The sequence below is a fragment of the Corvus kubaryi genome, unplaced genomic scaffold, assembly GCF_017639235.1.
Source record: "Corvus kubaryi isolate FWS band 111438036 unplaced genomic scaffold, C.kubaryi_AGA036_p1.0 76, whole genome shotgun sequence".
Taxonomy (NCBI): domain Eukaryota; kingdom Metazoa; phylum Chordata; class Aves; order Passeriformes; family Corvidae; genus Corvus; species Corvus kubaryi.
Window position 1 is genome coordinate 356618 of NW_024582063.1, and position 12523 is coordinate 369140.

The 12523-nt window shown below is 38.4% G+C and overlaps 1 protein-coding gene across 1 annotated transcript in view; it reads right to left on the reverse strand.

The window, feature by feature from the left end:
- Positions 1–12523, reverse strand: part of WDR26 (WD repeat domain 26) — a 31946-nt gene that overhangs the window by 12616 nt on the left and 6807 nt on the right. Inside the window, exons 4-8 of the mRNA XM_042051886.1 lie at positions 10078–10214; positions 9391–9488; positions 8443–8599; positions 3810–3948; positions 184–324 (exon numbers count right to left, since the gene is read on the reverse strand). Of these exons, the coding sequence (XP_041907820.1) occupies positions 184–324; positions 3810–3948; positions 8443–8599; positions 9391–9488; positions 10078–10214 (672 nt within the window). The remainder of the gene's footprint in view (positions 1–183; positions 325–3809; positions 3949–8442; positions 8600–9390; positions 9489–10077; positions 10215–12523) is intronic.

Here is a 12523-nt window from a genome sequence, read left to right on the forward strand (position 1 = left end):
GCTGCCATAATTATTTTTTTCAAGCTGAGAGGAGGGCAGCGAGATCAGCATCTCTTCTTTACACTCCCACCTTGGCACAAGTTCGCAGCAATTACTTCTTTCACACCGGAAGTATTCAGATATTGAAACAAAAGCAGCAGGCTGACCACAAAGTTTTATTTTTCACTCTTAGCCACCACTTACTTGTACATTCCAGAGCCAAAGCTCAGAACAATCATCTGGGCCACAGGCAACAAGGTAGTTGTCATCTGGACTCCAGGCAATGTAGGAGACCCCATATGCGTGACCTTCTAACGTCTTAAGCAGTTTTAGCTGGTGAGTGTCCTGCAACAAGAGAGGTGCTCTTGAGACAATGCAAATGAACTCCCACCACATTTCCACAGTGTCCATCCACAGCATGACAGGTCTGCCAGTTTACAGAGCCAGAAAATAAAAGCTCCTAAGTTTCAACCTTCAAAACAAGAACACTCATAGGTATTTTTGTTCTAATCTTCCATGATTCTGAACATAAAACTCATGAAATACCACTGTGTACAAAGTTTTGCATTACATTACACTTGCTTTAGTACAGAAGACTTCTGCGGTGTCAAGTCTTTCTACATCTACTGGAATACGAAAATACTATTATTATCTGTATTTTACAGAATTAAGTTACTTCCTTAAAAGTAAAGACGTGTTGGAAGCCTGTTATGGTTAAACAGAGAACCAAAACCTTCACAGATGCTGACAAGGAAAAACCTTGAAGTGCCAGTATTTTTATAAACTTGTGTATCTTGTGTGTGCTGCTCAAGGAAGGAGATTACAGAAAGATATTTTTAAAAACTTCCTTGAGAGGTGTTCTTATTTCAGAAGTGTTGCCTACAGCAAGCTGTTTTCTGCCAGATTTAGTGAATGAAGCATACTTGGCACATGCAGCATCTTGTATCATCTCTATATTACAACTGTTTTACTGCTGCCTCGTCAGAGGAACTTGACTTTCAAGCAGCTTACAAAAATAAATGGTACAGCTAGATACTGTGAAACAACCACACACTGGCTTCCTAAATACAGAAACATGCTTCAGTACAGCATTAGCACTGACTCTTGGTAACAGCATACATATACACAAGTAGATCAGAGCTTGTTAAAACACTGACAATAATTATTTTGAAGCCTCTTGGAAAGGGCAATCAAGTTGTGCTCCCTCCACCCACCCTCAGTTTTTTCCATGCATAGCAGATGCTTATATCTCCAACTTCTTTTCAAAAAGAGTGACTAATATATAGCTTGATTTCTCTAACTGTCCCTTCTCTCTTTCTTCTTTTTTTTTTCCCCCAGTATTAAACAACAGAGCACTTCTTGATTCTAAAGAGAAAGACCAGAGGAAGAGTGACATGACGGATTGTTTCCTGGGATCAGCTGTGAGAGCTTTGGTGACTCTTGGCCAGCCTGCAGCCCTGGGGGTTCTGCTGGCTAGAAAAAGTAAATTCCTCAAAAGAAAGTGAGCTAAGAATAATCTTCAGAGTGCAGAGAAAGAAGGGCAAACCAACGGATCTCCTCAAGACCCCTTTTCCATTCTAATCATTATTCCTGGACTGCATTAGACACTGCTGTGTCTGTAGCTAAAGTCATTTTCAAGAAAACTGAGTCATGTCTGACATCATCTCACATCCTGGAGCTTGTCTGGAACAGATACATTTCTTTTTACAACAGGATTAAAGCAGCCTGTCACTTCAGCATATTTGAAACTCATGAGAAACAAGATACATAAGATATTCCTCTTCTAATGATAGAACTCTGTGGCTGTTACTATCTTCCATACTGCTCTAATACTTCCCTCCAAATACCATAAAGCTGCTATACCATGCTCTAAAACAGCAGTCAGTGGTATTTCAGGCAAACATCCCCAAATGTAGTCAACCTGCCTCCCACCCACCACCGAAAGAAATCTCAGCACTTCTGTGCTTTACATATAGCTTTCCAAATTTTTGTTGTGTATGACAAGCAACTATTCAGGCATCAACTCAAGTCTGCAGTAGCTGAGCTCCTTGGCTGAAATGCCAAAAACCTGTCAATGGTTTTCAGAAAATGCAGAAGGGATTTTTGTAAGGAGCCAGTTAAAGGAGAACTCTTAACAAAGAAGATGCCTGTTAGACAAGGTGATGCACAGAGTGTGCTTATCCTTTGTGCTCCACAGAGCTTCTGCCACACTTCCTGACAGTCAAATAATGCATCCCACACAAACCTAGTCAACTCAAGACACTATTTAATGCTGCTGAGTCTGCATTAGAACTTTGAAATTAGCCCACGAAGATGACAACAGAAGCATAGGTTAAGACAGTCTAGACATGTAGCTGGGTCTTAGAAAAGAAATAAGAAATTCAAGGTACGAAACTAGGAAAACACATTGCAGCAGCATCATTGCAGTTCCAAGAGGAGCTTGGACAGGGAGAAATGAAAGATTCTCACACACGAAGTGTGTGTGTAAAAATCAAACACTGTTCATTTAAAACAGTGCTCTCCCATCACTTGCCCAGACATTGTTGGATTGATGTTTCCACGTAGTTTATGCAAACAGATTAGAATAATTCTGTATACCTAAAGCCTTGAAAATCAAATTAAATTTACGGGTCAAAAGACATTGTCAACTCTACAGGAAACATGAGAAGCATGTTCTGGCAAATACAAAAATCAATCACTTGATGTGGCCTAATGCTATTTAAGTATCCACCTGCTTTAAAGGGTTGCAATTTTTTTTAAAGCATCCAAAAAAAAGAGACAAACCAATAAAACTCTACCAAACTGCTTTCCCACTTTTTTTTAGAGATTTTTATTCTTTAGCAACCCTTGGTCAAAAGGGTTAACCTGAACACTCACAAAACATTTATCTGGTTTTACTAAGTAGGTATTAGCTAACAATTCACTTTAAGATGTGCTAATCAAGATGTGTGGTATTAAAACCCATCAATATAAAAGGAAGATGTGCATCTACAGTTAAGTGACAAATTAACAGCAAAAAACATTTGATCCTTAATTTACCTAAATTACTCTGTCTGTTAAAAGAAACTCCAACAAAACCAACGAACAACATACAGATGATTTCCAAACTAAATAACAGAAGTCAGCTTTGCTGCTATGCAGCTCTTGGCCCAGACCACACAGGCCCCAGTAACACACAAACCACAGCAGTTCTTATGCCTGAAAAAGCCATGGTTCCTGCTGTTAGTTCTGGGGCTACATAACAACTGTGCACATGGAACAGGGTTTTAAGTCCTCCCATTATTTTAATAGCAAAAGGGACTCAGATTAACGGCTTCCTAACCTGAAGCGGAAGAAACTAAACTCAGCTCTCAAATCCTACCAAACACCAGGATGGAGCTGCAAAAGCCTTTCATTTTCCACCTTACATATCAGCCTGCAGCTGTGTGGTTAAAAAAACCACAAGGATCTTATTTTTGATAGTGTTTCACAAGCATTAGCAACTTCAGATGTGTGTGTGTGTTCAAGCCTATTCACAGTCTTCAACTGTTACGACATGTATGGACATACTTTCATAATCACTTCTACGAGTCGAAACAGGCTTAGATTCATCAATCAACCTCCTTATTTATACACTAATAGATACGTGTAGGAAAGATGTATGAAATATCCTACAGCTACAAGACTTACAAGACTTTTATATCCCAGGGAATGGGATGTAAGTGGGCTACAGTCCATGTCAGCCTGTCATACAAGAATCATACCATCCTAGCAGGAAAAAGCTGAGAGGGAAGGAAAACACAAGTTGTCACACTTGTTTTCATGCATGTTTTCACACTTTGCACACTTACTGGATCAACCTGCCATATAATAACAGTTGTGTCCTTAGATCCTGTTGCTAATTTAGTGCCGTCGTTGGAGAATTTACAGAACCACACTTCATTACAGTGCTCCGTTAGGATCTGCTGGGTATAGCATGGGAACTGTTTCCTGGGAAAACAAAGGGATGCATTTGCAGATTAGTAAGAAAGCAGTAAGATTTTTTAAAATCAAGCTACTAAAAAAAAAAACCTAATCAAACAAAAACCTTATTTAAATGCATGACCAGACAACTTGGAAAACTCCTCTATTAACAGCTGCTTCAAATAAGTACAGAATGAAATGTCTTATCTGGCAACAAGCTCACACCATCAAGTCATCATAATGAACCATAAGAACATAGAACTGTTCTTATTTTATATACTCACATAATTTGTTATGTTTCATGTAACTTGGAATAAAACTGGCCTCATCAGGAGTGTAGCAGTTTATTACTACCTAATTTTCTGACATATCGAAAATACTATAGGTCTCTCTGAACCATAAGTGCAGTGTTTTAACTCCTGAGGTTTTTGTAGGTATCTAACTCACTTAGCTATATTTTCCTAACAAATGATTCTTACATAAAAGCTTTTTCCTGATTGTGACCTTGCAATAAATTAGATGTTTCTTTGCCTTTGTTTTGTCATTTTTCACCTTCTTTGCAGAGTACCACACACAATATCTTAGATATTGCATAACTAGCAAGACACCATTGAGCTTTCACCTTGAACACTTTTCCCTCCCGAAATCTACACTATTTTGTAAAATGTGGTGTTTATCAAACAAAATATTAAACAATAAACTACTGAAGAAGAGTCAAACATTCCTCTAGAGCCGGTATTTAATATTCTAGTTACACAATGAGAAAAAGCTAACACTCAAAATATTAAACTAGGTGAGAACTGGAGACAAGTTTTATTTGATTTAGATCTTGCCTACAAGCTCTCAAATAAGAATTTCAGAGCTAAGATAAAATAAATGTAGGCTTTTACAGCAGATGTCTCTTTTTGAAGTAATACTGCAAGAAGTACAAGTTCATTGTTCAGATGCACTAGAAGATAGCCTCTAACCACAGACATTTTTTCTTAACTGCAGAGATCCTGAAGTGGTTTAGTCTTAGGCTAAATTTTTACAGCACCCAGTGCAACAGGGCAACACAACTCTGATGGGACAGTGGTACAAAGGGAATTACAGGGCCCTTGAATGTACAGTTGTATGTATCCCTGGAGATAAACTGGCTTTAAAAAAACCAACCAAAAAAACAACAAAAACACAACACACCCCACAGACCAAAGGGAAGGAAATAAAAACAAAAAAAATTAAACAACCCCCCCATTAATTTAAGCAAGAAACTTACTTCCTTCACGTTCATGTTTACAAATACAGTTTGGTGACAGCCAGACACCTAAAAAACTACTTCTTGCCTGAAGCTAGAAAAAAGTTCTGCTTCACACAGCGTCTGTACCTTTTCAGTCTATTTTCTTTTACTAGAAGAGCTTCCTAGACTGTGCTTAAAGACTATCAAGCAGCACTGAACAACCATAGAGTCTCATTTCCTGTCCTGTTTTAGAGGATAAAATGTACATATATATACATATCTGTAATTCGCTTCCTTGGGTATGTCTATACTTACTTGTTTATAGAGAAACACAAGTGTGTTCTGCTCCTGCTTTCAGCTGACCAAGAACTGCCTGGTTGCCCCTGGAAGAACACTGAACCCAAGGTAAAAAGCCCCACCCATGAAAGACAACCTTGTTTTCCTTGAAGTCTAAAGGGAAGCAGGCAAGCCCTTACACAGACATGTGCACCTACAGGAGCAGGGTTTCATTATTATTTAGCCATATTGTTAAGAGTTAACGTTTTTACTCAGAGCAGCAACTTGCCCTAGCAGGTGAGGCTGCATCCATAACTCACACAAAGTACAAGGAGCACACTGTATCCCAGGAAAGTCTTTTCAGCATATTTCATCTCAAAATAATACTCTATGGAACAACAGCTCTTCCATATTAAAGCTTAAGAAAAGCAGCCAAGGTTCTGCAGACATGAAAGGCAAGCAGGATAATGCTGGAGCACACAGTTTTCATAGTAAGATGCCTTTAGGTTCCTAGAAGGGGTGACACACAGTTGATAGAGCTGCTGCAGACACATCTCAATACTGAATTATGCTATTCATAACCCAGTCTGATCAGGGTGCTCCCACAAAACTAACTTAACTGTGAAACACAGAACCCAACAAGTTTGACTTCACAGAGAGCAAAGCTACATTAAACAACCTGGCTGTGGAAGGAAATAGAAGCAGTCTTGAAACAAGAAACCAGAACCAGTTGTCTTAACAGCTTCTGGTTTTGGTAATTAGACATTACTGAAGCTCAAAGGTTTTTATCTTTTTTGAAGCATTTCATTAGAAATTATTCTGTTCAGCACTAAACACCTGAATTATGCCATTCACATACTGAAATAAAGCATCCAATAAAGCTTCCTGTTGTTGTATTTAGACAAGTTCAAAATTATAGAGTAAAACACTAAATAGCTACCTTTTTATTCCCTGTACATACAATGAAAGATTTATTCCTCAACAAAACACAAAAAAAAAACCACCAAAAAGCCCCAATACACCCAGCTAGGCCAAAGGCTCTCAAAACCGAAAATCATCATCCCCAAGAGCATCAATTCAATTCAAACATGCTTAACCAAAATATTGACTCAAGTCCAAAACAGATTGGTTCCAGCTAAAAAAGGGAAACTTATCAATGTTCCATCATTTAAGTAGTACAGGACTTGAACTGTCTAAGCTATTAGACTACTGTTACTTCTGTCCCCTTGATCAAAATTTGGCTTCCACTGTCTAACTCACCTCAGTATGCCCAAGCATGGCAGCCCGTACAGCACACCACAAACTGAACCCAGACCCCTGCTACAGACAGGTACAATAGGACAAGGACAGAATGGAAGCCTTTCTTTTCAAGTGAATTTTTGGGTACTTTTTTGTGGGGGCAGGCGTTGCTGTTGGGGTTTTTTAGCACTGAGTATCTATGTATGTATATACACACGGAATATGCAAGTTTAGGAAGTACTACTTTAGTGAAAAAAAGGAACCAACAAACCAAAACCATAAACTGTGGCCAAACTTTTATGTCAAATAGATTCAGATAGGGGAAATTCAAACCCAGGTTTGTTGCATGTAGTACCTTTTATATCTGGCTCTATGTAGCCTGACTTCAGTAAATCATGCTCTTCACAGTGATCTTGAATGCTCCTTGGGGTTTGATTAGTAATATCAAACTTGTTGCACAACATCCAACACTACTCGTGGACTTGTTTAAAGGTTAAATCTCTTTTAGTCTGATTTTAAGACTCTCTTCTGAAGGACGGAAGCCACAATATCAGTATAGGATCATTTCCAACAGCTCTTAAAGTGGGCAACAGTCAAATGTCTGCATACACATGCAGCTGCTGAAACAATGCAGTGCAGCAAAATTGTAAGCTAAAAGGTTACTTGAATACATAAAGTGCCAAAGATAGTAATTTTAAAACTTTAAGATGGCTACAGTGAAGTACTGTGGAAGTCTGCATCTTTAAAAACTGATTCCAAGTAACTCAAGAATACAAGTCAAAACAGCTGAGTTCAGAAAATTTCTATAATCAAGTTTATCAGTTCTTAATTAACTTCCTCCAGTGAGCTAACCTTAACATAAAAACAATTCCCATGTAAGCCCAAGTGTTAGCCTGTTACATGGACAAATATATACAATGTCCCATACAGCCCTTATGTTCTAGCCCTCATTCCCTTAATCCAGCATGCAGAGCACAGCAGTTTTCCATAGAAGTTACACTGGGTTTTTAGGTCCTTAGCCAAGTTTTGCTGAATGAGGAAAAAGTGCTCAAGTCAGCCATTTGCTAAAAACATCTTCCTGTTTCATGTCTATTAGAGTATTGCATTTTGAAGGGTCAGAAGCAGCATCGATGTCGTTACCAAAAAAAGTTACCCAGACAGTCTAAAGAGCCAATACAAAGGTATAAGAGACACTCAATTCTTACTACCTTACAAATCTGAGAAAATAGTTCTTTATATTATTCATATTATATATTATGTAAATCAGAAACATCCATTGCACATTTCTCCTCTGTTTTAACCTTTGTGTCTAAAAGCACCTGTGTCCACTATTAAAAGTTACAACTGAAAGCTGAGGTCATAGAAGCATGGTTCAGTAGGCTTTCTGCATTCCAGTAACCTTGAAGACAGAGTCTGGATAAGCAACACACTACTGATTCTCCAGTGAAAAAACACAGCAAGCCTGTGTTGATGAATAGAGACCGGCTGTCCAAAATGACAAGAAATAAGTGGCTAAGGATTAGCATAGCAGTATCTTCTTTTCATACCAATCTGATTAAAATTTTAAAGCTTCAGTCTGATCCCATTACCCCACATCCAGCTACCAAAATCTCGACACACCTTCTTTACGCCCAACCTCCACTGCTCATTTAGCACAAACTGCTTTTTCCCAGTAAAATCCTGTTAAACCAACTCAGAATAGTTTTCACGCTTCTCCTAACAATCAGATTATTTTAAAACCCCAAGAAAAGATCCTGTTGCCCATCTCAGAAGCCAGGAAGGTATCTTACCTACTACAAACGTGATCTATTAGCAGCGAGACAGAATCTAGATTGCTGTCTAGTTTTGTGTTGTGATATAGGCACCGGTCCCGTTGGAGTTCCACAGCCTGGCGCAGCAGGTTCTGTAAACGCCTCGGAGGAAGCATCACGGATGGGGGTAGGTAGGCTTCAGAGGAGTTAGTAAGAAAAAACAAACAAATGAAGAAAAAAAAGACTTATCAAAAGCAAGTTACAAATGAGAGCATACCTTGATTTGAGTGGTTTTGGAAGAGACCTTAGTAAATAATAGCACACAGCTTGTCAAATTTACAGCTATACACCTGGAATTATAAAAGCATGAACTTCTGGAAAGCAGAGCTGTATGCAAGGTATTTGTTGTTATAGAGCATGTTGTCCTGGCCAACAAGCACCACTTACACAAGCTAACTCAAAACTCAGTATTTAACAAAATCTATAATGTTGTAAAACAACAGTACCAGCTGTGTTCATTTAAGGAATTGTCTATTAGCACTATGAAAAGAAAGAATACCATGGGTTTTGCAACTCTGGTACATAGTATTACAACAGCCACAAGAGAGAGGAGAAACCATAGTTCAGAGCAAATTATAACACCACCAGTACCAGTATCACTAGTGGTAATAGGCCACACTTAGTTTCCACCACTTACTGCAGCTGGCATTTATAACACACACCCACCCCTCCCTAAACCACACATTTAATCACCAAGGTATATCACTGCTGCATGCAGCAGAGCTAAGAAATAACAGTTCTTATTACAAACAGTTTATCAGAGACAGCAAAGGGTTAGGTACAGAAGACCAAAGGGTAAAGGCACCCCCATGAATCAAGAAATAAAAAAACCCACCAACCAGCAAACAGAGTCAATTCCCTGAGATATATAAGTTATACTGGATTTAACAGAGGTGAGAAGAAATTCTAAGCACTAGAACATCTTACTCTGGAGTTTGTCCAAAAGTTTAGATCTGGAAGCTGTTCCTTTCCCTTCCCACTCTGCTTTTGCACGCAAGTCTTCTGCATGGCTACACATCAGGTACCTGTTTCAAAAGTGCACATACACCAACAGACCAAGTCTTTTTGGAATCATTCTTTTCACTTCTAAGCGTGATACAGATCATAACGTTTTTAATGAACTGGGAACAGGTGACTTAAACTTGAGAGCAATAGGGAAGAAGGCAAGGAACTATTTCACACACACACACGTCTTCTGAACAAATGTCTGCAAACTGCCCATAGAAAAAGAAAATAAAACACAAGCAATTTTAGGAAGGTAGAAATGTCTTATTTTCAGCTAAGAACAAACCAGATTACTCACTTAATTCCATTATAAAGTAACTGGCTAATAATTCTCAAGATCAGATGGCCATACATATGTACATATGTATTAATTTGGGTTCTAGTAGTATTAACGTAAATCATCATCAGGTTGTTTTCAGGCATCTGAAACAGAACACTGTCTACTGAACAGTATTCTTTATTCAGCATTTTATCACATCTCACTACAGCTTATTAATCACCAGCATAGTAGCTTTAATACAATTTGAGGGTTCACAACATCAGCTATCAAAAGCTACAAAATTCCTTAAAAACCTTCTCTGCAAGAGCTCTTAAAGTCCAAACACTTACCCACTGAGGACATGAATGCGTTCTGTATTATATTTCAGAGGCGTCAGTTCACAGCGTAGAACCTGAAGTGCCTCCAGGACCTTGCCATCCTCCAGGTATTCCAGGTACTTCTGCTGCAGCAGCAAAAACTTCATCCTCTGACATGACAGAAAGCAGCAGTCAGGGGAAAAAGGTTGACTGAAGTTTCAGAAAACGTTTGAGCCTAAACAGAACAGTAGAAACCATTCTACTATGCCCTTCAGAAATACAGCTCTAAGTAACGTTTCATTACTCAATTTCTTTTGTTGGGTTTTCAACAACATTGCAGCAATCAAGCTATCCATGAACTTCCTCCCTGCCTGATGGGGCTCCAAGTATGTTTCTATCTCATTCCCCAGATCCCCCCTGCGACGGGTCCCATTTTCGCCTGCTCTTTAGTCATCATTCTTCAAACCCTGCATTAGACAGGCTTTCCAGTGCAATATTCTATCAAGGAAAGGGCCCCAAATCAGCTATTCACATATTTAAGACTGCATGACAGCACAGAACACAACAGGACAACAAGTTCTCACACTGCTTACACAGGAGTTGACACAGATTGTTTGCATAGCTGCATAACATATAACAGTAACAAACTGACACTGCCTGAGGTTTTGGGGTTTTCTTTGTAGTTCCATGTTAACTTGTTTTCCTTGGGTGCTGTTTTCAGGATTACAAAAAAAATACTGTTTCCTATATTTAGGAGTCACTTCAACACTCTGAATTAAGTGCTGTTATTTCATAGTGCTCCTTTCACTTGTACAGTTTTTGGTTGTTTTCTTCTTTTAAAAATAAATAGAAAGCCTGCTATTCTAACAACAAATATCTGTGGATTAAAAAAAAAGGGAAATTTGGCATTAAGTTACTATTTTAAAAAAAACCAGAAGTCCTAGAAATTTCTAATTCTAATTTAGTAGAAACACAGTTTGGTTGTTTCTAGGTGAAACCAACTATCTTGTGTTTGTACACATATTTTACTGCTAGCAGTTATCAGACAGAAATAGTGGTTTTGGTCCACAAAACTCACCAGGTTAAAGAGGAAAATGTACATGCTGAGACATACTGGTGAGAAACAGACTGGAGATAAAGTGTAGCAAATTACATTTGCTTTCCTAATGAATACACCACCAGTTCAATCACCAGTTTCCTTTGCTTTCATCAGACCTCAGGCACCTCACTATTTTCATGCTCATATTTGGTCAATGTTTACTTAGTTTCAAACACACTGCCAGCCTCCTTAATAATCGGGAAGTTTAAGATGTTCCTGTCCTATTTAAGCTCACATAAAAGTTTAAGGCTTAGTAGATGTTAAATCCAAAGTTAAAATATAAAGCATTTTCATTTCCAGAAACACTCAGTTCTTCAAAAGAATGAAGTTTCCACATACAGTGCTACTAACTTACCACACAGCTCTGTGAAGCATAAAACATGACACAGTACAGATGATTTATGTTCAAACTTGTCTGTAGTGCTCTGCTGTCCTGTATCTGACAGGCAAACCTGTATTGCACTCCAAATCCAGCTCTTTAGTTTATTTGAATTTGGAATTATTAGACCATTACTGTACACATCTTCCAGGTGAGAACTTTTTTCGATGTTCTGACATGTGAAAAACCAAATGAAAGATATCCCAATTATTTACAAGCCCAGTGGTTGGCTACATGCAGCAGGCCAGCAGACCTCACGCTGTTTGCTTATATACCAGCAGCAGGAGGGATAAGAGCTTCCTCCCCCAGCTGTGCACATGCTCTCTAGAATACATGGAGATGCCCAGGTAGCAGACACACACTGTACTTCACTGCTCTTAGTCACCTCACACTGATGATCACCACCAGATTAAAAATAGCCTGATATTTCCAGTTCGTAATAAAAACTGAAATTCCTCCCTATTTTCCTTCTCCACTCACAGCATACAATATTTATTAAATTTATATCATATTTCCATTAAATGTGATGGCCTACCTTTTCTCCCTCCTTACTTTTAGGACTTAGCACACAAATTTCATTTTGTTAGAGGAAAAAGTAAAAAGAGGAGAAAACCCCTATAACATAGGGTTTATAACATCAGTCCCAGCAATTTCATGAAAGTATTGCAGGAATACTACCACTCAGAATGCTGTTGCCAAAGTGGTGTAATTTCAGTTCTAGGTTAGAAAGTATGGTTTAAAAAAAGAGGTCATTGGTGCCATGTGTGACTTAGGCATATCAGGAATATGAAGGCCTCCAGAAAAACAAAGAATTATGTATTTCATGCAGCAATCTACTGTTGCCATAATGGAGAATTAGAATAGAAGATAAGCAGTTTGAAATAGTAACTTATCGAAAGCAAAGGGCAGGGACTAAAGTCTTGATGGAGAAATTAAATTGATTTGCTAAGTTATTTTGATAACTGCTCCAAAACTTGCCCTACAGCATACTCAAACAATGG